At 45.7% G+C, this 25137-nt stretch overlaps 1 protein-coding gene across 1 annotated transcript in view; it reads left to right on the forward strand.

Moving 5' to 3' along the window:
• GLI2 (GLI family zinc finger 2) overlaps window positions 1–25137 on the forward strand; it is a 188850-nt gene that overhangs the window by 137714 nt on the left and 25999 nt on the right. The window contains exons 4-7 of the mRNA XM_056496726.1: window positions 9988–10190; window positions 11873–12064; window positions 21740–21941; window positions 24024–24237. Of these exons, the coding sequence (XP_056352701.1) occupies window positions 9988–10190; window positions 11873–12064; window positions 21740–21941; window positions 24024–24237 (811 nt within the window). The remainder of the gene's footprint in view (window positions 1–9987; window positions 10191–11872; window positions 12065–21739; window positions 21942–24023; window positions 24238–25137) is intronic.

A 25137-nucleotide genomic window follows, 5' to 3' on the forward strand; every position in this document is an offset into this window, starting at 1 on the left:
GATTTTACCACAGGACTGGGCTTCTGTTTATTGCTTTTACTTTCTCCTGCTATAGAGCCTTCCTCAGTCTTAGAGAAATGCCAGTTGTTTGTTGCAGGCAGTTGGAGAGAGACTCTGCTTTCTCTGAATTATTTGTGCTCAACTTTTCCCTATGAAAAATTAAACCCTAGCAGAATGCTGTCTTGATTAAAAAAAAAAAAAAAAAAAAAAAAAAAAAAGTCTCATTCATGTTAATTTTCTTTCTAATGTTAAAAAAAAATAGAAAGGAAAAAAACCTGATAGGCTAAAAAGAAGCAATTACTATTGAAGTGCTCATTTATTGTTAACTCTTTTATTTTGTACAGAGAACTCCAGATACTTCAAGAGAAAAGCTTGTTTGGAATAAAAAGGGTTTATTTCCTGCAGTCATATCAGTGAAAAACTTTTACCTAGTTCTGCTCTTCACCATATAATTGCTTGCTTTTCAGCATACTCGTTGCAAGGCAAAGGCTGGTTAGATCAGCCAGTCTGCTGGATCAGATCTTATATTACATCTTGAGCTCTTTGAGTGCCATTAGCATTTCCTTTTAGAAGTGAAGAAATATTGACAGTTTGGTAGGTTATCTCGCATTTTACTGCACGTTAGGGCACTTCAAAGTCTTTATGTAGTGATGGGAGCTGTCATGAAGTAGATGTGAAAAGGGCCTTTGGTCCAACTAAACCTGTCAGCAAAAAGATTTAGGGCAGATGGTTATTATTAGAAATCAATGTATTTATTATATATTGTTCAAGAATATTTCCCTTTGGAGGTTACTGTGAGTGCTGTTGCTGTTTAAAATGTGTCAAATGCCAGTAGAATTAATTCCTGCAGAAAACCCAGGGAGCCCCAGCCAAAAGCTTTGTTATTATGGGAAGGCACATCTCTTACTCCTTTGTGCTGTGATGCACCAGAGGCAGGTACACACACAGCACACCAGCAGAGTGCCTGGCATGTGTCTGTGTGTGTGTGAGATGTATTTCTGCACAGCTATCACTATCACCTTTATGTACTGACAGAGCTCCTCTGTCTGCTGTGTCTGGAAAAGCTTTGTAGAGATCTATGCTGTACCTGTTCCCATTTTGTTATATTTCCCTTTGTAAACTATGGGGTTTGGTTACTTCCAGTTAGTTACAACAGCTTACTGCTGCTTAGGGCAAGTGTGTCATCTTTCTAAGGCTTGAACACTAATGGTTTGCCCTGTACTTTAGAAAAGAGAAGCAGGACATTTCAGAGTTTTGTAATTAATTGGATGTAGGTTTTCCTTCCTTGGTATCTTGTTTAGCTATAGGTTTTAAGTTATAGGACCTTGGATTATGGGAAGAGGACATTCCCAACAGAAAAGGAGCATATTAGCAGAAACATTAGAGCTGGAAGTCGTTGTCCTGGAACGAAGATTCATTTTCCATTCACCCCGTGATTTACAGCACATTCCAACCAAGTGATTTGGCTATGGTCTTCTGGCATAACATTGTTTGCCCTTTCCCTGACATTTTGCATATAAAGAAAAGTTATGAGCTTCTTGGGCATTCAAGGTACCAGGAAATGCAGGAGTCTACCTAATTTGTTAACATGAAATTATAGATGTCAGACACAGACTCTGTTAGTTAACGTTGGTTAGAGTAATGCTGCAGCCAGTTGATTGTATTACAGTCATGATGAAGAGGAATGGTCTTTTTTTGCTTTTCTGGGATATGACAGGTATGGAGCCAAGGCAGATTTAAAGTGTAATGAATGAATAAGCATTTTCCGTGGTTTGCCTGACTTCCATGAGCTCCATTGCTGTGGTGTTGCTGCCACTGCCTTTCTCTTTCCTCGGTGGGTTAGTGCTGGTATAACGTGGAAACAGACTTTTCCAAAGCAGTATAGGAATTGTCTTTTAAATGCTAAACCCTTCTGTAGCACTTGAATGTTACAACCTTTTAAGGGAGAGAAGCCTCCACCCAAAAGTAGCATAGGAAGGAGATACTGGGCAGGGACTCAAAAACTCAGATTTCTTCCCCACAAACATGCACTTCCATTTGTTTTCCAAAGCCCAGTGTCTTCACAGCTACAAGCAAAGTATTCACTTGAAAGTGCTAATATTCTCAACATGTGTCCCAAGGGAAAGCAATGGGATGCTGAGAAGTGGCTGTGTCACATCCAACACATCTCTCTGACACCCATTTCCCACATCCCCACACCAGTGTTGACTCCCCTCAGATCTCCCTCAGCTCTGCCATCAGGATCTGCTCTGTGGCTACACCTCTCCCCATCTTTTCCCTCACCAAGTCCCACCAGGCTTGCTCCTTCAATCATCTATGCCACTGCCCTGCCTTCATCCCCTCCCCACCCTGACCCTGCAGCATTTTGACACCCCAGCTCTCAAAATTTGTGACTGCTGGGATCAGGTTCTCATGCCTGGTGGTTTCAACCTGAAGCTCGCATGCCTCCAGGTTTGCACTGCTGCTTAGGTTTGCTTCCTTTCACTGGCTCCTGCACTTCTATCCATGCTTTCCTTCATGCCTTTTCTCTCACTTTTCTTCCTTCTCTCCCCCTCAGCTACCTTCCTTGAAGTCCCCCTTCTTAAAATATGCTGCTTCTCTGAAGGCTTTCATCATTAATCTCTCAAGAAACTATCTTAGAGCCTCATCTGCTGTGCTTTGATTTATTCGTTGTGCAGTTTTTTTGGCAAGTATCTCACAAGAACTGAGCTGGTCATCCTTCTACCTCCATTCCTAAAGGAAAGCTTGTGTGAAAAGGTGGGCTTTCAGAACTTAAATTAAAAGATCATGTAAGTAAGGTAATTGGATAAAAAAAAGGATATTAGGATCTGAAACAGAGTGTTTACTTGCTTTGATGTGCTTTGGGAACATATGTCTGCACAGTGGGTTGTGTGGCTGATTAAGTATAAAACAATCCGAGAAAAAATCACCACTATTAAGCTTAAATCAAAGATCTCTCCCTACGACACTAATTTGATTTAGGTTTGAAGGTCCTGTATCCACCCTAATTTCTACCTTTGATGTCTTGCTTCTTTGTGTGTTCTATAATGGAGGGCAACCTTACTTACAAAAATTTGTAGTTTTCTTCCATTTTAAAAGCAAATATTGTTATTGTTGTTGTGTTGCAGTTGTGGCTACAAATGTCAGCCATTACTAGACCCTTGTTGTGGTAAATGCATCACAAATGCAGTGAGGAACCACATGTGGTCAGGAGAGTTTTTGATCTGAGAACTATTTCCTGTGCTCAGGCTCCCAACTTTGCTCCCTCCAAAAGTTGCCCCTGTCCCCACTGAGGCTGCCAACAACCTGTGAGCTTAAGAACATTGTTAAGTGACGGTGGAACTTAGATAAAAAAGGGTTTCAAGCTCTAAACCAAAACACCTTTGTTTTCATTATTAAAAATAATATATATCAGGTGAAATCAAATAGGTTGTTTGATTTGTTCTTGGGTTTAGATATTATAAATATAGGATTGAAGTCGGGCGTGTTTGAATATGGAATCATCTTTCAAAAGGAAAAATGAAAGATGTTTATCACTGGTTTTTTTCACTTTTGTAACAAAAAAATATTTTTCTTACCTGGAGCAAGTATTTTGAATTACTCATACCCTAGAAGTAGCATTAAGTCTAAGAGATGGGAAGAAATAATGCAAAGAAATTGTATCTGCCTTAGATTATGATATTGTGTAGATGAAAAGCAAAGGAGCTGTGTTGGAGACCTGTTCTTGTTGCTCCTCCCATTGGTGGCAGAGTTTTCTTTGATTTCAGTAGTACAAGATTAGACTTTAGGCTTGACAACTACCATTGCCAATGGATGTGGAGCAGGATTTTCATAGTGTCTACCTAAATCCTTCTCAAAGCGCTGCCCAAACCACAAATTCACAAATAATGGATTTCTTATTCAGAGACTTTTATCTGTTAAGGCCCAGTGGAATTACCACAGTTATCTGATCTGACATCTGCAACACTGGCCACAGGATTCCCCTCTTTAACTTCTACAGTGGGAGAAATTACTATTTCCTTCTCTTAGAACTCCAAACCTTTCAGTGCACTTAAAGCCCATCTTTTAGAGGAGCATCTAGTTTTGCCGTACAGTCTTGTTTGCAATGCTGAATTTACCAATTCCATCCATAAACCCATCTAATGGGAGCTTATAATTGTTGATAAAATACCTTTTTAATAGATATTTTACTGTTATAAATATTTTTTATTATTATTTTTATGCTTCCTTTTTTGCTCAAAGACAGGTTTGAGGGGAAAAGAGAAAATACAAACTGCATGAAACACGGCCATTAAAATTCTGCAAAAAAAGTTGTAACAATTTTTGTTGAGATTCATAATCTCTATAACATCTTATAAGTGAGAGCATTAACTGCTGAATTAGCAATGGTAGCTCTGATTTTCTATATATTCGTCTTTATGAGTATGAAAAAGAATTATTAACCTTCTTTTAGAGCTGAGAAGATACAGGGTAAAAGATATTATTTGTGCTGTGCATCCCGATGGAGCGGGGGCTGGGAGTTCGCAGTGATGTCTCTTGAGTCTCCATCTCTTTGTAGAGGGACACATAGGCTGGCTCTCCAAGTTGATAGTCTTATATTTGATCATCAGGGTATTTTACTGGGTGATGATCAACTTGTTGCAGGGCTGGGAGAGCTGGGGAGCACGAGTGGTTCCCCATGGCCTCATTGCCCCTGGCCACGGCACATCCTCTGCTCTCCGAGCTGAAAACACGGCAGGGAGGGAGATCTTGGTGAATGATCAAATGCCATGTGAATTTGATAGTCATGGCCCAGGTTTGACCTCCGGAAGTTACCTTGTTCTGAGGGACCTTGCGGGGTTTGATCCTCAGGGTACCGCACAACTGCTGCGACCTCTCGCCCTTCCTGCTGTAAGGGACTTTAAATCAGAAATAAACAGAGGTGAAGCTGAGGGGCTGGTGAGAGCTGTTTAGACTGAATCATTTAGCATGAATCCTGGGGCACTTTAGGTTTCCTGTTGAATACAGCTTTGGCCTCCCATCCATGCAGTGTCTGCCATGAGAGCAGTCCATTTTTCAGTCATCTATATGGTTTTCTTCCACCTCCTTCAGACAAAGGTGGTGTTCTGGGTGTATAGGACTTGGAAAAACAGGCTAGAAAGTTTTGTGTAAAACAAAACAGAAGCAAGGGGTTTTACGTGAGATTTAAAAAGGACTGTTTGCTTTAAAAGGCTTTTTTTTTAATAGCAAAACTCTACCAGGGTATGATACTCCTCCCCAGGAGTAGTTCTGTTCCTTGCTTCCATGTCTCTTTAGCAGCTATGCATTTCTTTATTGTAGAGAAAAACAATTGCCTTCAAGTGTCCATATTCCATTAAGCATATGGAAAAGTATTCAGCCCTTTGTTTTCTGCAGAATGAATTTATTTGTCACATAAGTATTAATTTAGACTAGTCACGGAACATTAGTGCTTGGTAATTGTCTGCATTTTTCTGGGGTTTATTTAACTGATGGAGATTATTTCAGAAATGTGCTTCTTTAACTGTTGCATTCATTCATTGCTGAGTGCCCCTTGCAGAGACTGCAGACTCACAGCAGTGGCAAGATGTTGCCTCCACCACTCAAGATTTTGGGATTGCTGGTGCATGTCCACTGAGGGAGAGCGGGAAGAAGCCACCCCAAGGCCTGTTTCATAGCAGCCAGCACTGGTTTTGCCAGTTCCTGAGGCTTTCCCTTCCCAGGAGCCCAGCCCAGTTCCTCAGAGAGGATGCTGCTCCTCAGCTGTGGGACCACAAGGGTTCTTTCTCAGCACTGCATCCATCAGCAGCATCACAGACAAGCACCTGCCAGGCTCCAGGGCACACACAGGTGAATGGTGCTCTGCCTCACTGAAAAACACAGGCTGAGGTTTCTTTGCCTTGGTTTTCAAAGGAAACTGCCAGCTCCTTCCCCCAGCCTTTGGGATGAGACTGCAGGGCTTCAGATGAACTGTCACTCCTTTCAGCAAAACCCAAGAGGCAGGAAAATTAGGCAGATCTCTTTTCCCCAGTGAAGGACTGTTACGGAGTGACCAGCTCCTGGGACACCACCAGAAGTCTCCCAGTGTCCCACAGGCAGTGTGTGCTCTTTCTCAGGGGCTGCTATCTCTCCTTTTGCTGACTGTGCTCCTCCGCTGCCCTGTGTTATCGCTGCCCCACTGTTCTGCTCTGCAGGCAGTTGAAGCCAGGTAAATTGTGCCAGGATTTCTGCTCTCCTAGAGGGGTCACCCACTGCACTGGTAAAGACCTGCTCTGTAAAGCCTTTAGCAGCTTCTATGCCCCCAGCAGCACCATGAGGCCCTGCAGCTCTTAGGTGTCAGGTAATGTCTCCCACACCTCAGTGTTGCCCTCTGTTCAAGAGTAGCAAAGGAAAAGCCACTCCTGGGTGGGGGAGGAAATGAATCCAGGCTCACGTGCTTCGTCAGAGATGCAAATTGCTCTACAAGTCCTGAGCATTAATTATAGAGCCTGGGCTTCTCGCTGGAGCCGCGGGGAAAACAGGCCCCTGGCTCACATTAAATTTAATGGCGTTTGGACATCCAATTCCCTTAGCCTATTTGAAAAGCAGAATCCCACTTTCTCCAGATATATATATGTGGTCAGGTGAAATCCCTCATCCCACTGCAGACAGCAGCATTTTTACAGCACTGTGTTCAGCAAAGCCAGGAGCTCTCCCTCAGATGGGGGTGTTTTCTTCATGCTATCTGTGGGATCCAAGAAGTAAGCAGGGAGTAACACGGAGAGCAGAGGTTTGCTCTCTATGGACAGGCTGAAGAACACAACCTGGAACCATGGATTCACTGCACAGGCTGTTTAACCACCCCAAGCTGAATGAAGGCTGTCCCACTGCAGGGTCTGGGGCATGGGCATGGAGAGCCCTGCCCACCCTGGATGTGAGCTGGGCGTGGGGACAGAGCTCCTTCCCCCAGCGCTGCTTCATCTCTTATCCACTGCCTCTAAAGAGCTGGATGTGATGGTTCTCCTCTGCAAGGAGCAGACCTGTGAGGATACAGCTGCCTCTCACTGTCTAGTTGCAGTACCAATGCTATGGCTCAGTGTGGGATGAGATAAGAAATAATGCAACTGGGAAAAAAGTGGGATAAAAATCAAACCTTTGGGGAGTTGGGAACCAGGGAATACTCACCCCTGGGTGAATGAGTTGTTCCTGGTAGGCAGCTCCTGGAAGCCACATTATTTTGCTACATGCTGCACTGTGGGGTGTTATTTTGCTAGAATTGTAGGTGTACAACAGTGAGAGGTAATCCCTGCCTGGGAGGCCTCACAGGAGCCAGACCTCGATGGAAGTATGGCTATCCTAATCCACAGATGGACCAGTGAGCAAGGACAGGCTTTAAGCAGAGCCATAAGGAGCTGCCTGCTCTCTAGCCCAGCCTTTGTGCGCAGGGCCAACCTGATGTTCAAACACCAGCTGCGTTTCCAGCTGCATGTATTTTGGGGAAATTCTTGATCTTTTTCCCAGTGTTACCTCTTTGTTCAGGGTGGAGTTTTCCTATTCTGAGGGACTCCAGCATTTCTGCCTAATTTAGCACAGAGAAAATGAACAGCAAACCCTTCATATTGTTATATGCATTTTAGATGTCGGCCTCACAGTTTGATCAGCAGAGGCTCCAAAGGCTCGTAAACCTGGTAATACATAGTTCCAGGACTGCATCAAAGAAGTTCACAACCCTTTTGGGAGAAGCTGTGAGTACTGATGAAAGAGGGAACTTATTGTATATGTAAGAAAACTTCTTTCATGGCTTATGTATTAAGGCAGGCTCTGTGGCCCAGGGAAGATTGGGGCTGCTTTTAATTTACATCGCCCCTCACTTATATTAAGTGTTCGTCAGAAGAAAAATTAGTCAGATGTTTTCTTAATGACATCATTTTTTTTAATCCTGTTTCATTTTTTCCAGATGAGGCGGTGGAGATTATTAGAAATGAATTGAAACTAAATCTGGAACAGAGACTTTGATTCAGTTCTCCCTCCTCCCCGGTAGAAATAAATTGGTCGGCTCCGTGCTCGGATGCCTTTATTAGCAGCCTCGACAGAAACCAGCCCCAGCAGCCTGGGCTGAGCTCGCCGCCGCGGCTGACGTCATGGCGAGAGGCACCCCAGAGTCACTTTGGCCACCCCATAACTTTGGTAATGGAAGGCCATGGCAGCACAGGTGGGGAGGTTATGAGGTCTGAAATAGCCATGCCATCATCGGTTTGTCTTTCGGTGTCATGAAAGAAAACAGGGTCGATGCTGGTGGGTGTTCCTCTGGCAAAACCCTGGCCTGGGTCTGATGAGCCACCTGTTTTGGTGGCTGTGCATCTCCACAAAGCCATTATGTGTGATACGTTTTCATTGCCTGGTATTTCACACCACTGAGCCACAGAGTGCATTGCAATGGGAAAGTACTTTGAACTATAAATATTTCAGAAAGTGTTTAATTTACTACCCATCAGCAGAAAGTGTTCAAAAAGCCACAAGGTTTACTAATTTATCAGAAAGACAGAGAAACACACAGAAGATCAAACAAAGACAAGCATGCTTGTTAAATTGCTGAATAAGTCTGGAAAGCTTATATTACATTTTTGTGTGGTTTTGTTGACATGCAAGTATTACAGATAAATTAAAATGCACCTGAACTGTTGATAAGGCAGGGTGGGACTGAGATCCTGGGGTGCTGGTGGCGTGTCAAAACTGCTCAGACCATCGTGTTTGTGGTTGTCTGTGCGTGGAGAGACAGATCTTACATGCACTCACTGATGACATATTTGGATAGTCTTAGTGAAGGGCTTCTGTGATACTCTCCTTTGGGATCAGCCCACGTCCCAGATCCCTGACCTCCAAATCCCTGTTGTTTTCTGTGCTCAGGGTGCAGCCCCATGGGGTGCACATCCATCTCCCTCAGCTTTGCCAGAGCACCCAGCCAGGGACGAATGCTGTCCCTGCTGTGACCTGTGTGTCAACACCAGCTCTGCTCCCAGCAGTCTGTGAGCACAGAGAGCGCTAATACAAAGCAGATTTTGCTCTTTTGTTTTGCCTAATGACAGCTCTGCCTCTTTGGTGTCTAGCTCAGATTTTCTGCTTCTCAGGTCAGGATGAATAACTTTTTCTCCTTTGCACCCTCTGTGGTTTGTCTAAGAGGCTGAAGGGTACAGTAGAGCACATGTCTGGGAGAAGTCCTTTTCTTCCATCCTTGTTCACCCTTCAAAAAACTGCTTAAGCACTGAAACATGCATGTGACTTTTTTTGTTACCTGCTGAATCCCTCAGTATTTACTGACATTATTCTCAGGTAGCATTTGGCTTGAGGAAGATCTGAGGGATTTAAGAGAGGAGGCCCCCAGAAAGCATGCAGTAAAACCTCTGGTGAACTTTTGCCCTCTGAACCGTACCACCAGCCTGTCAAGGAGGTTTGTGCTGGCCATGATGGACGCAGGAGGTGGGGCTGCTGCTCCAGCCCAGGCCAAGCCATTCATGCTGGGCCGAGCAAAGCACAGCTCAGCATCACATCAGTTCTCCTTGCACCATTTCCACCCTTGCACAGACTGCCCTGTCAAGGGCTTTCTGCACATGGCAGCACTAAACATCTGGATACCCAGGGGCAGTGAGGAGCTTGCAAACCCCAGGTTTGCCTCAAATATCGTTGTGTGGCCGGCCTCTCTGTGCAAGATGGGGTGGGATCCCTATGCCTCCTCTATGTGCAGCTCTGCCTAAAGCAGCTTGTGCTTCTTTCCACAGCAGCCCAGTTGGGGTGAGCCACCTTGCACTAACACATATTTTGTGTAATATGGTGCTGTCCACAGGAAGCTTGGGAGCTTCAGACTCTGGTATGCCAAGAGGAGAGGACTGTCCCACCATGTGCTTGAATCCTCCCTCGTGGGTGAAGGTGGTGGGGCAGGACAGAGGAGGGTGTCCAGCAGCTGTGCCTGCTCTGGGGGCTGTGAGTGACAGCGTGTCTCTGTTTCCTCCCCAGGCCTCCTCCTCTGAGCGGCAGCCCCGTCATCTCGGACATCTCGCTGATCCGCCTGTCCCCGCACCCCGCCGGGCCCGGCGAGTCGCCCTTCAGCCCCCCGCACCCCTACGTGGCCCCGCACATGGAGCACTACCTGCGCTCCGTGCACAGCAGCCCCACGCTCTCCGTCATCTCTGCGGCGCGGGGCCTCAGCCCTGCCGACGGTAAGGCGCTGCTGCTGCTGCTGCTGCAGCGATGTTGGACCTCACCAGGGCTGAAATTCCCTACAACTCGGGGATTTACAGCTGCAAAGACTCCGCAGCTGCTCTCTGAAGTGGGAGAGCTGTCTCTTTTTCTTTTTGTTGTTTTTTTTTTTTCTTCCCCTTTAACTACACATTTGTTTTGCATCATCGCACTGAGAAAGCAGAGCGTGAGAATAGCTATTACTGCTGGATCATATTATAAATATTTTGTTTAAAGTACGTTCCTTTCTGCAGCGCTCTCTTTCTCTCTTAGGAGCTTCCCTGTTCTTACGTCTCTGCTGGGACCCAGCTTTCCCCAGAGAGGGTCACAGTTGTTCTGGCTGCCTGGCCTGGCTGAGACTGATGTTGCAGAGGAGACAAAGCCAGCTGGGTTATCCCCTCTTGGCTTTGTGTCTGGGGTCAGCGTGGCTCCTCAGCGAAGGCGAGGGGCCATGCTTTCTTCCTCCTTACTTCTGAGCTGCTCTGCAGCAGCCTTCAGAGAAGGATGTCTGGGAACTTGGTGCTGGGTGCAGGCAGAGGTGATCATGCTCTCTGAGTCCTATCAGACCCTATAGGATGGGGAGCTGGGGATGAAGACATCCAACAGGGAATGGGGAAAATGCACAACACTGCTTTCACTTGGCAAGGTGTAAGTCATGCCTTAGTTCATCAGAAGAGCTTTATTACACAGTTGCAGGTGGCTGGCTCAGTGCCCAGGGAATAGCTGGGGACCTGGTCTCTGCATGCCCAGCAAACCCCAGCATCCCTTGGCTCCCAGGCTGCTGCAGGGGCCAGCGGCCCTTCAACAAAGCAAAGTACACCAGAGAGCAACAAGGCCCTTGAATTAGTGTCTGGCAGCATAAAACTATCTTGTATGGCTAAAACATCACTATAGAGATGGGGACATGCATATGTCTTCTTCTTCCCTCCCCCTAAAACGTCATCCGAACTCTCAGGCACCCACCAGAGAGAGGTCTGATGGCTTCTGTGTGTGTGTGTGTTCTGCCCTGTCCTCTCCTTCCAAAACCAGTTTCATTGTTTGCTGTGGAAGAAAGACATTGTGTTCTGGGTTGCTTTTCTTTTCCTCCTTTTTTTGTTTTCTAAGTTTTTTTCCCCTTGTTTAAGGTGGTGGTAAATAAGTTAATGGGGCAGGCGGGTGGGGAGCCAAGTTTGAAAAATTACAGCTGGGAGAAAGTGAGCGTAATTGGCTTTGGCAGCCAAAATGGTTTTACGCTGCCAGACACTAAACCTAGCTCTATGCATTAGACCTTGGCTTTAATTTCCTCATGCTGCTATCGGGAACTGGGCTGCATTTGTCTTTCCTTCCTAATAGGCAGGGATGTTAATGCTGACAGGGTTACTGCTGTCGGCAGCCTGGGCCCTCTCCCCCCTCCCAGGGGTGCTGGCTGCGTCCGAACGGGAGGATTATTAGAAGGGGGAACGAGAGATTGTTTATAAATTTGCGGAAATGGAGGAATGCGGAGGCCCCAGCCTGGTCTCCTTTGTCCACAGCAGCACGCCCAAGCGCACGTCACGCGCGCCCTTCGCGGAGAGCGGGCCGGGGCTGGCGGGGGGCGCGGGGACGGGCCAGCGCCAGCTCCGGGTCTAACGCTGCTCTGGGAACCTTCTCCCCATGTTTCTCTCCTCGCCTGCGGCTCCAACAGTGGCTCACGAGCACCTGAAGGAACGAGGCCTCTTCGGGCTGCCCCCGCCGCCACCGGGAGCCAACCCTGCCGACTACTACCACCAAATGACGCTGATGGCCGGCCACCCGAACCCCTATGGGGACCTCCTCATGCAGGGCGGGGGAGCAGCCAGCACAGCCCACCTCCACGATTACCTCAGCCCTGTCGATGGTGAGTAGCAGCTTAGGTTCTTTCTGGCGTGGCTGAATTCTGGGGTAGAGGGATGGGACTGACCTCCAGGTGGAGGTTGCTGTATGTGGTCACTCTGCCCTGCTGGAACCTTTGGGTGCTGATCGATAATTTTTGGCTTAAAAGGTCACTCTCTTCCATAGATATATATAAAATAACTTAAAATATGTGCATCCTGGTCTCTTAGGGAGGATGGATGGCATGGCTGCAGCATGGGTAGGAGATGGGCTGGTCCAGCAAGATGGCATTGCTGCTGTCCTGCTGCACTGACCCTGGGTGACCAGAGCATGCCCGGGGACAAGCTTCATCTCCAGCTCCACATCCCAGCCCGTGTTTTCCCTGCTTGGTGTCTGGGGTGAAGGCAGGCCATGTCCATGCAAAGCTGTCCTGGGCACAGTGGACTTCTCATTTTGGCTGGGACCTCTCGGGTCCACAGGGAGAGAGACTATCTGAATGGGGAGGCACAGTGGAAAGAATATCCTAGTACTTTGTGCAAGGAGATTTTAAAAAGCAGGAGTGTGGTATTTGTGGTAGTACTGGGTGTTACAAGCCCAGAAAGCTCTTGCTTCTGGCTAAATGAGGAAGAAATGTTAGGCACTGCAGTGCTGAGTCACCCCTGTGCCCTGACTGCTGCCCTGGAAAGAGTCTATCTTGAAGTATATATGAGGTCCAAATGATTTTTAGAGCTGTTAGAAATAGCTTCCCTTTCACTTCATGATACATCTTGCAAGAACTGGGATTGTACAGATACTACAGAGGGCAACTTTGTGGATTATTTCTGCTGCAAGAAAGAGAAGTCTCAGCTCGACTTTCAGATTCGGTGTCTTGTTCAGATTCGTTTCTTGGGATGTCTTTGGATTTGCCTGTGGACCATTACAGTTTTTGGAGTGGAGATCTGCATCATTTCATTACTGCTTCAAAGTTTCTGTTGTTGAGCTTTTAAGATGAAAGACTTTGTGGTCTTGCTGCTTCATAAAGTGACTGGTTTAGAATGATAAAAGCTGTTCTGGCTGTTCGCTGATGGGAGTTTACAGATACTTCTAATGGAAAAACAGTTTCTCATCTGCGGCTGCTGTGGAAGTTTTACCTGAACAGTCATTTTGTGCTGCCAATTCCTAGATTAATTTGGAACTTGGATCCTAGTCTGAGAGAGAGAGAGAACAAACTCCTTGGTACCATCTGCCCTTGAACACCCAAAATACATCCCAGGCTTCTCAGCTACAAAGCAGCTGGTCAGTAAGACTGCTCTGTCTTTTCTCCCAAGGGTTAATGCCTGTGGTTACAGCAGATGGGTGCAAGTGAGCCCTGCCAAGTCCTCCTCGGGCTCATGAACAAGACTCCTTCCTCCTTGCCTCCTTATTAGTCCATCTCTGACCAGCAGTGCCTCACTGAAGTGCCAGATAAACAACCAGTGAGGGAAGCAAACACAACTATTTTCATGGTGGTACAGGCTGGCTCCCAGCACCCCAAGATGCTCATCCTCTGGTTTGCTGAAGATCAATCTTTATCTGAGGTACTGAGATACTCCCCTTGGCAGAAGACTCTCATACTGTTTGCTTTCTCCTGAAAACAGCTCTACGGTGAATCATGTATCAAAGGTCTTGGTTTCATGCAGCCAAGCTCATAACCATGATTCACTGCAGAGCCAGGGCTCACCAACCATTTATTATGATCTTTTGGAAAAGCTTTGTTGGTGATTAACTGGAAAGCCTTTTCTGGGCTTTCACGTGTTCTGCATGAGATGGAAACTTTCAAACATGATGAGAATGTGACGTGAGACACTACTTCTTAAGAATGTATAAAGGAGCACCAGTCCAGTACCAGTCCCTGGTCCACGTGCCTGTGTTTATCCATCACCCAGAGAAAAAAGAGAATTGTACGTTATTAAGGCAGAGAGTAAAATGGATGGCTCTGAAATGCTGGATGAGGAGACAGTGTCTCCTTCTCTTTTTAGAAAGTTATTTCAAAAATTTAAATCAGCAGGGCCTAAGTAAATAGTTGAACAGATAATTTAATAAAGCATCCTCTTATGGTGTTTTTCTGAGACAAGAGTATCAGTAGCTCACATAAACCCCCAGTGAGTCACCACCTCACTGCATCTGTCATTCAGAGAGCCCTTTTCTTCCCAGGGAGGCCAGGAACATAGAAACTTCACAAGAATTAGTTTGCTGAGAGTGCAGGTAGCTCTTGTTAAACCACATGCAGCACCATCATTTGTCTGTGATAGCACTGGCACCTGCAAAAGGAAAAGCAGGAGATAAGCATATATTAAATCTGGCCTATTCAGTGTCACACCACTTGCAGACTTTGCAGGTTGGTCCATGGGAGCTGGGTATGGTAGTTCTTCCACAGACACATACCTGTAATTGCATCTCTTGGAGAATTTCTCAGTGCCTTCCATGTTTTTTGTCAGTGTTTTTCACTCCATCAAATGTCTAAGGTCAATAAAAGTGATAGGATATAAATGTCAGCTGGAGCTTGTTGGTGCCAACCCTGTGCCAGGTCTGCTGAGTGTTCACATGGTGACTGAGCTGGGCTGCCCAGAGCTGCATCTCTGCTGGGTTTTCAGTGTGCAGCTAGAAGTAGTTAAAGTACTAAAGCAGACCAGATTTAAGTTTTACGTACCAGACTGCTGTGGTGACCAGCTCAGTTCCAGTGGAATCTAAACAACCCCTCAGTTAGTTCTACTGTTCCATTTCCTCATCCAAGCTGGGACTCAAAATCCAAGGGTAGGGTTTAAATCCAGGCTTAATCCCATTTTCTGAGAGCCTATACTTTCAAATCAAAAATTAATCACTTTCCAATGTCACAGTGTTGCTGATGGGGTATTTTTGAGGCTGTCTACAGGTTCTGTTCACCAGATCAAAACAATCTTCTGCATTTCTTTTTTAGAAGTAGTGCTGCATGGTGAGTTATTCCAGGTGACAGAGTGGTTGTGCAAGAGCATCCCTGGGGCAGGAAAGACTGGTGGGGAACACAGTGATCCTGGAGATGGCTACCACTTTCTGAGAATGTTTAATATTTCCAGCTGCTTTTTCCCCTAGGCACAGGGCTTCCTGTGATTAGCCTCAGCCCTTCAGGAGGAGTAATTTTCTCTCAAGATGAGTCCATCCACGGTTACTCAATGCTGCTGCTGTTATAAGCCTGTACACCAGTAGATCTCAAAGTGCTGTACAAAGCAAAGCCATTTCATCACTGGAGACCACAAAGCAAAAGGAGATCAGTGAGTAGTGGCAGCTTTAGGAACAAGATCCAGATCTTTGGAATAAGATTATGATGGTCAGGGTGGAAATTAGATCTTAAAAAAATCTTTAAATCCATCACTTTGCACAGCTTTGAGAGTGTGATTGAGTTGTCCACGCTGAGTAAGGGAATGGGAAGAAAACATCTTGAGTGCAAGTTAGGTCCAAGATAGTCCCTCATGTTAGGAAGGCTGCATAGATGTGTTTGTGCAACAGTTACCAATAACAGGGATGACCCTGCACTTCGGTCATTGCATTTTGTCCTGTTCTGGAGCTAGAGGACAGATCCCTGCCCTGTTTTTTGCTGCCTAGTGCCAGGTAGTCACAAGTGTCTTGATTCACAATCAGCAGTTTAAGTGGGAAAAGGCTTTGTTCAGCCCAGCATAGCCGGCAGCTGGCACAGTTGCCTGGTATGTGGGCAAATCATTAAGCAGGACTTTATCTCCCCAAATCAAACAGTGATTCAGCTTCACCAGCCTCTTTCAGTCAGTGTTGTTGGAACCTTTCTCCTTGAAGGAAAAGACTGAGTAGCCAGCAGGGTAAGGAGCAGGGCTGGCAGTGAGCAGGGTGCTGACTGCAGTTGGCAGGCACGTGGCTGGGAGAGGTGAGCTCAGGACCCTCTCCAGCAGGTTCATGTGGAGCAACTGCTCCACCAGAACAAAAACAGAGAGCCAAGCTCATGGGAAGGAAGTGTTTCCCCTGGGGATGAAGGGACAGCAGCTCTGGCTTTGCAGGCTGGATGTGCTGGATGACAGATGACATCCCAACCAAGCCAGCTGTTGGCTACCCTGGGAAGACGGCGCGCCCTGTAGTTGCTTCCTTAAAAACTCTCAAAGACCTACTTTTTTTTTGTTATTTTCTTTGTCCCAGCATAGAATGGAAACTTGCTGAAATCTCAGAAAAGGTTCAGAGAATGGGAAACAATTTCCCACCCATTTCTAGCCAGCAGTGCTGTTTTCCTCCCCAGAAAAATATGTGCAGAAGAGAGAAAAAGTCCCAGAGCACCCCATAAGTGCTGTGTCTGGAATCCTGCTGCACTCTGGTTTCTAAAGAATTCAATTTACATATGCAAGTTGGGTCGACTAAACAGTTACCTTGTGGATTGGGAGTAGAAGTATGCAGCCTTGCCTTTCAGGCAGGATTTGAGGGAAGCATTAGTATTCCTTGAACTGCAAAGTTGATCGGCCTGGGGAGAGAAGAAAGAAGGGTCCCAGGACAGTGCCTGCTGCCAGAACAAATGTCCAGCATCTGCTGCAGTCTGAAAAAGAAGTGTGTTGCCTCTGCAGAAGGAGAGAGGGGAATAAAGAACTGGCTACACAAAGATGTTTCTAGTTTATTGCTGCTTACCAGTTTTGGGACCATCTTGTGTTTTTACAGGGCTCTTGGTTTTAATTTGATGATGGGAGTGGGGGAATATTTCTGTACACTTTGGATGGAGTTTCCTTGGTGAAAGATGAGGAGGAGGGACCATTTTGATAACACTGTATTTATCCTGGGGCTTAGCCAGGGGATGCAGGGAAAGCAGTGGCTCTGGCCAGGTTTCAGTGAGGCAGGAGGGGGGCAGGCAGGGTGTGAGCATCTGCAGCCCATGTGCCTGACAGGCTCATCTGTTAGGGAGCAGATTCCCCCAATGATCCTGTGCTGTCGAGATTCACAGCAACATGTTTGTGTGCAAAGAGTTGCCTAAGATTTTCCTTGCCTTGTTGGAGCTCCCACTGAGTGCCTGGCGTTTCCTTTCAGGAGGGCTTTACTGCCAGTGTTCCTAGTGGGACATAAGGTCTGAATTCTCCCTCCAGAAGGAAACATCTCTTGTGGAATCCTTCTGCAGGAACCTCTGCTCCCACCTTCTAGAGGACTCAGGGTCTGATCCTGCCCTTGGGCACTTGGACACCAGAGTTGGTTCCACAAGCTGCCACGTGTAAGAGCTGATCATTTGGTCATCACTGACCTGTTGTGCATTAATCTAAATTTGGGAGCAGTATCCCAGTTTCTGTGCAACTTGTGGATGTGGTAATTCATAGGCACCACAGGAAAGTGCCAAAGATACTCCTTCTTTCTAGCAAAGAAATCTGGACTTCTCTCCCAGCTCTAAGCTGTCTGGGGGACTGGGCTGGGACATTTGGCAGACAGTGCCAATGTCACTCGAAAACTCAGCCCTGAATTCCTGCTAGTTTAGAAATTAGATATTTTAACACACACACACCAGGAGAGAAATGGCTTTTAGTTGTGAACTGTGCCATTTATATTTATTCTGAAAAGACAGTGCTGCTGTAAAGTCAGGGGTTTTTTTCTACTGAAAAGTTACTCTGGGCAGTTTTGAAAGATTTCCTAATGTATGTGAATTATATTTATTCTCTATCATGTAGACCTGAGCTTGTGAGTGTCACTATATCTGGGTATGTGTGTGAAATGGTAAGGAGAAGCCAGTGCACAATAGTAAAAACACTCTAAAATGTATCTGGAATTGACTTTTTGTAAGGAGAGACACCAGGGTCAAAGGCCTTTGGTAAATTTTTTACTGTCCTTCATGAGCTGCTATTCACAATGCTGCCACCAATGACCAGGGCTTTGGGCTCCATACAGTACTGTAAGCTTCCATTCACCAGTTCACTTTTTTCTTGTTTTGCTGCATCTACTTTGGCCCATCACTTCTTTGCGGACCTGGGTGACAAAAAAGAGGTTTTTCCATATCTCAATAGGATTCAAGGGGAAAAAAAATGAAGGTAAGGAAGAATTTCCATCTGAGGAAGAGAGACATAGAGAAATTAATTTTAAAAACTGAAGTACTGGTAGAGGAGTGGAATGAATTTTGAAATAATTTCCTACATTTATTTCAATGTGTAACTGTTTCAAATTCATACTACCTATGATGACTTTAGGTTTCTGAACATAACAACTTTCAGAACAACAGAAAAAATGCCAGTGTTTTTTTTCCTTATGAGAGTGTTGAAGGGGGGTACTCTGACAGTTTGGGAACATCCCCCAACATATTTTTCAAATATCAAAAAATTATTCAACCTAATCCTGTTCATTTTGAGAAGTCAGCATTTTTGAAAGGGGAGAGGAGAGAGGAGTGTTAGTGATAAATGTTCCCAAAGCTTTCCATCTGTGTGTCTGAAAAACAGATCCTGCTTTTAGTTCCTTCTCTGGGCACAGTCCTTACTGAACAGTTGGATATGGTTTTTCTTTTGGAACAACACTGGACCTCAGGCAGCAACTTATCTTCACTTCACTTATGTGCCCCAGTGGCTGATGCCATTTAACATTTGTGCTCCATGTCCTCATATCAGGAGATTCAGGTCAGGCAAACGTTATTATTTAGAACGATCTCAATGTTGTTAACCTGCTTTTGAATAATAATTTTGAAAATATTCTCTCTTCCTAAATGCACTAGTGAGCATTTCTTCATGTGCCTAAACTCCTTTTGTGTTTCCCAGACGATTCTCTTCCCAGGTACCTTGGGCAGGCTGTCATTAAGAAGAGAAGAATTGTTCATCCATAGCACGATTTTAGGTCACAGCTTTCTGTGGAAGCCTGCAAGACCTAAGAGGCTTTTGTGTAAAGCATGAGCCCAGCCTATTGGATCTGCTATCAAACATTTCAGATAGCCCACAGTACTTGCAGGATCTAAATTAGAGTGGACACTGACACAATGCATATTACTGGTTTTGGGCTGGAGAATTCCCAGGTGAGCTTGATAATCTGACAGCTTCCCGTAGAGTTTTACATGTGGAAAAAGCGACATACCTGTGTGCAGCAGGGAGGAGTGCCCACATCATCTGCACTGCTAAAACCCAGTTTCTGCTGGACATCAGGTCTTCTTCCCTCTGCAAATTAATGGGAACCAATGGCTGATCCAGCACTGTGGGCATAAATCATGTGAAGGAACAGCGAGAAATGAGTACAAGGCTTTTCTTTCTATTTAGTAATTTATCAAGGGAAGTGGCACATTAATAAACAGATCTCCCTTGAGATGTGGGAGTAACAGAGATAAATATGACTGTCAAATCTGGCCTGCTTCCTTCTGTTAGAGAAGGAGGAGACTGTGGGAATGCAAATGCAGGAAACAATATCTATATCTGGAAAGATGCATATTATTTGTAGGACAGAAACCCTGACAACTCATCTGAGATGGGGCCCCATCGCACTTGGTGCAGTATGTACAGAATAAAATACAAGCCCTGTCTAAAGGAACTCATCTAAATAGATGGCACTGGGAAATAGGGACACAGAAAGAAGCAGCAGCTTGCTCAGGAAGATGTGGCTGAGGAGGATTGGGAAGAGCACCCCGGTCTTTCCAGGTTGTGGTTCATCTATTGAGTCAAGATTCCTTATTGCCAGACCATCATGATCTAGGCCCAAGCAACCTTCATGTTGTTTGGTCCAGGGCTCTGACAGGGCTCAGATTTCAGGAACCAGATGTGAAGTTTGGGAATTCTCCATTTCAGCCTTTTGGGACAGCCTTTGCTGTGGGGAGTTCATTTGGTTTTGTCCACAGTGCCTCTACAAAGTGGCTGAATCTTTTCTAGCTTCCAGGGAAGTGTCATGCAGGACTAGAGTCTTCTAGCTGCAAACATTTGGGAAGTTTGAGCCTAGTCCCTCCAAATCATGGGACAGCCTTAACATTCACAAGGTGTTTTTTATGGACTGCTGCCCTGTTTGCTACCTGATCTTTGAGTCATGTTTTCTAGCATCTCTCTGCCCCGTGAGGCTGCACAATGTAGTTGTACAAAATATTATAACAATGTGTTAAATATCTATGCAACAATCTAATTTTAAAGAGAAATTCACAGTTTTGTCAGATTTTCGGTAAAAGCTTTGCATCTAGCAACTCTTGGAAGCTGATTAGGAGTAGAACAAAAGTCACAAGAGTGCTTGGTTCAAGTACCAACAGCCCTGGATTTCTAGTGGGATGTTGGGCAAGTCATTTATCTTGTGCAATGAGGGTCTTTATAGGGGCTAAGAGGATGGTGATGTTAAACCTCATTGATTACACAGCACCCAGGCATGGTAATGGCAGAGCCACTTTGGTGCATGGGCAAGTCATGTGGAGACTGGGACACTGCAACCCAGCCACTGGTCTCAGGGAGATGCTGACAGACTGCTGTGAGCCAGGACAAATCAAGGAATTGTTTGATCACACCACCAGAATACCTCTTACCTCCCTCTACATCCCATTCACCCTCTCACATACCAGCACTGTCATCAGGATGGAAAGTTCATGCTCTTCCCAAGTGCCAGGCTTGTATTTGGTGATATGCAACCAAAATCAATGCCTTCAGCCAGCTAGAGGAAAATTGCTCATATTGCCTGTCTGGGCAGTTCAGTGTTTTATTTGCAGTGTTTAATAGGATATACCCATAGAATGCTTTCTGGGGAGACCACCACTGGGCAAGTCAGGTGGTGATACATTGCTGTTCTCATCAAGGGAAGGAGCTGGAGCAGCTGAGCCCTCCTGCACCCTTGGGTGGATGGCAGGGATTACCAGCCAGGACCTATTGCCAAGTACTGTATTTTACCCTTAGATTTAATTTTTTTTTAATACATAGTCCAAACAGTGCTTGCTTTGGAGAAATGAGTCATTGCAGGCAGGGTTTGGATCTGGTACCATGGTACTGAGGAAAGTTGTGATATGGCACATCTGCAACTCCTGTCCATGCCACCCCAGAGATCTGCAGGTGGGTCAGGCCTGGGCAGAGTTTCCTTTGGGTGAAGTCAGTCGTTCCAGTTAGCAGTGCCAAAACACTGAGGGATGCCAAACTTTTACAGTAGTAACCCGTCATGTATTGCAGATCCATAAATGGGCCTGGCAGGGTTGGAAATTACTTCATGCCTGAAAGATTGACAATTGCTAATAGGGTCCAGGCACTGGCAGGTCCCCTCGGAGGGAGAGAGCTTGAACTTTGTGCTTGAGCTGCCAAATTGGTTTTCTTAAAACTCTCAATTTACTTTCAGGGTTTCTGGAGCCTGGCCTCCTCCATTAATTGGAGGGTGAGCATTGTGCTCATGCTCGTTGGTTTCCGCTCCCCGCACACAGGCACGCTCTCACCATTGCAATGGTCACCCTGGCTCGGAGGTGCAGCTCCCCTGGCCTGCTGCTCCTGACACCGAGTCATGGACACCTTGCAGGGCCTTCTGCCTTTTAAGTGAGTTTAGTGCCTGTGAAAGGGGGTGATGGACAGGATTCTGTACGCCCCGAGGACAGCAGAGCAAGCGGGCGCTCATGGCACTGCCTGACCCCTGTCATTCAGCGCCCAGAAGAGAGAAAACCTCCCATCAGCAGGTCCCTGCGCTGCTCCTGGGTCCTGAGCATCCCGCAGCAGTCATGGGTGCAGCAGTTCTCAGCACTTGCATCCTGCCTGCAGGAAGGAAGCAGCCCTCCGGTCGTGTCTGACAAAGTCTGTCTTCCCTGCAGTGTCCCGGTTTTCGAGCCCGCGGGTGACTCCGAGATTGAGCCGGAAACGAGCCCTGTCTATCTCCCCGCTCTCTGATGCCAGCATTGATCTGCAGACAATGATCAGGACCTCCCCAAACTCCCTTGTGGCGTATATCAACAACTCCAGGAGCAGCTCAGCAGCGAGTGGCTCCTACGGCCATTTATCTGCCGGGACGATCAGGTAAAGCTCTGGGATCAGCTCCCATCGGGAACCACCTGCATGAAAGAAGGGATGATCCTCCTGCAAGGAAGAGCTTCCCTTCCTCACAGCCTCTGCTTTTGTGCATCTGGGCTGTGTGGCATAGTAAATCAAAGCCCCCATCTGGTTTTGCATGTGGAAGGGTATTTTGTGGCATTTGGGGTGGGGTTTTTTGGCTGGATTGGAGTTATTGGCTACCACGTTTCCAGTAATTACAGTATGATCATGCCTCCCTGCAAGCAGAAACAGATAATAAATTTATCTTAAAAAATGCTCATTGTGAGCAGTTTGACTGATTAAGAAACACTCTGATTTAAGAGATTGCTCCAAAGTATTCTCCAAATTATTGGCCCACATTCTTAGAAAAAATGTTGCCTGGGTGGATAGAAGAGCCTAATTCTAAAAGCGTATTTAAACCAAATCTAAACCCTTGAGTAAAGTTTTGTTCAAATCTTAATTAAAAAGCACTTACATTAGGCGGCTGACTGTTGTCAATCCCTACTGTGATTGCTTCACCCAAGTTTCACAATGTTATTATTCTTTTTATTACTTTACTGTTAAAAATGTTAGATCTAATTAACGCTGATGTTGCAAAGCAAAGGGTTACAAAGATTATGCATGCTTAAAACTTGTGGGGGAAAACAGAGATGGTGTTATTAATAAGTGTAGCATTAATTATGTAAGTTACTTTATCCAGGCAGCATAATACAGAAATTGACGGTAAAATCAAATATAAGACTGACATAAACTTGCAAAATTGCAACTTCTTGTCTGGTAATTATATTTTTTCTAGTCTTTTTACCTGTTGTCATTAGCTGCACATACCTGTAGCATCTCAGCTTAGATATTAAGAGTAATATCTGGTATTTTTAACAAATCAGTAGAGTCCAGGGACTGACCTAATGGTCAACTTCCAGCCTCTAAGGGAATAATCAACTAATAATAAAGAATTTGGAGCCCTTCTCGGTGTTCTAAAAATATACTCTATATGTCAGGATTTATAAAATGGTAACATACATAGCAGCATAACTGCCAGAAATTCAGGATGAAAAGACTTTTTTGTTATTATTTTAACAGCATCTTAGAAGCAGGAATGAAATACTCTCTCCAAAAGCAAAATTAGTCATTAAGCATGTTTTCTAATTATGGCCCTATTCTCTGAGCCCTCACACCTTGGGCAGTTTTAGTGGTGTGAGGGAAAATACCATGAGGGTAAAGGTTCAGGGCAGCCACTTTTTGAAGATGGCAAATAATCAGTTTTTGGGCTGTCTGTGGTTTGTGCATCACACATCTAGAGTTACCACAGAGCATCTCGCAGGCTTCTCTCTCTGCCCAGCGGACTTGCCCCTGGGAGTGAACCCTTTTTTTCCAAAAGCAGAGCTTTGTTTTCACTGCTCCCCACAGCTGCATCTTGTCTTGGACCTGTTGCCCCAGTTATTGCCAAGCAGCCAGGGGCGAGTGGTGTTCCTGGTCACTGCTGACCTAGATTGGAGATGAACCAGTGACATACATAGCAAGGGTGACATGCTTCAGCAGTCCCCTGAGCCAGCACTCCCCTCACCTGAATGCAGAGTAAATTGCATGGTTTTGGACTATGTTAAATGGATACTTATTCATCCCTGCTGTAATCTGTGCCAGGTGAGCCAGGTGATGATTGTTTTTCATATCCAGGTTGGCATGACCCCAAAGCTGCAAGTTTGCAAAAGAGGTCTGCCTTGGAAAACCCAGGAGCCTTAGGGGCTGCAAAGCCAGATGTGCCCGAGTCCCATCCTCTTCTGAACTCCCAAGGGCTTTTGTTGTTTTTGTTTTTTTTACACAGGAAGCAAAGAAATCACAATCAGTCTAATGCTTGGGTCAAAATGGATTCACAAGTTTGCTGAAGCACATGTGAGTCAAATTGTGACTCTGCAGTCAGGCTTATCCTGACATTGAAGGCATCTGTCTGGGCACTGCAGTCTGGCTCCTGGAGTCTCCAAGAAGCCAGACTTGAATCAGTGACTGACTAATATGATAAATGTTGTTTAAAATAACTCCTCATCATTTCTCTTTCTCCCGTTGCTGCAGTCCGGCATTCAGCTTCCCCCACCCACTTAACCCCGTGACATACCAGCAGATCCTGACCCAGCAGAGAGGCCTGAGCTCAGCCTTTGGGCACACTCCTCCCCTGATCCAGCCATCCCCAACCTTCCCCCCACGGCAGCACATGGCAGTCATCTCTGTGAACCCATCACCAGCACAGAGCAGCAGCAACAGCAACTGCGTGTCCGACTCCAGCCAGGTAGGGACAGTCCTGCATGGCACATGTGGAGATGGGAGTGTTCTCCATGGGATGTGGGCTTCCCTTCATGATGGCTCTGGGAGTTTTAACAATTCTGTTCTACTCACGCTGTCCCTTTATGTTGCTTTTTCTTTTTCCTGGCGAGTGTTTCTGAATTAGTCACAGTCAAATTTTGTGTCCGTCTCCCTTCATTGCACCTACCCATGGAGAAACCAAAGGCCTTGGTCCATCAGACTATTGAACATGATATGCAAGATCACCCCAGGCAGGAAATCTTCTTGAACATGTTTAAGTCCTATTGAAACTGAGGGAAATCAGTTGCTGTAGTGTTTTGCCAGATAAGCACTTGTGAACCAAGCTTCTTGCTGAGACCTTCACCAATCCCTCCTTGCTCTTTTGTACTCAGGTGAACCATGATGATGGTCTTAATCTTTAACATGTAAGTGCATCCTGTGTAGGACCTCTTCACATTTTACATGCTGTTCCTTCTTTTTCAGTAGGTCTTCTCTCAATGTGTCCCTGCTGTTGATTTTTACTGCTAAATTTTGCAAAACCAGGGGCCAGATTTTGAGAACTAGGAATGAGATCCCGCACCTTAAACACAACCATACAAATACCTGTGAGCACACAAGCACATACATGTGTGCAAAAGCCCTGCACGTGCAGGGTTAATGAATATGCCTAGCACATTCTTAATCATTTTTCTTGTCCACTCACATTCCTTCAAAATCTAAATTGCAGTTGCTTTTCTGCCCAAAGATTTATTTCACCATATGTCACACTCATTTCAAATTGTTGTTTTAGTTGTATCATACTGGACTTTTAAGACTGGTTTATTGTTTTAGGGTTTCTCATGGCTGTTGCACTGCAAACTCTGTTTGTTATTGCAGGTTATTTGAT

The sequence above is a fragment of the Oenanthe melanoleuca genome, chromosome 7 (genome assembly GCF_029582105.1).
Source record: "Oenanthe melanoleuca isolate GR-GAL-2019-014 chromosome 7, OMel1.0, whole genome shotgun sequence".
Classification (NCBI taxonomy): Eukaryota; Metazoa; Chordata; class Aves; order Passeriformes; family Muscicapidae; genus Oenanthe; species Oenanthe melanoleuca.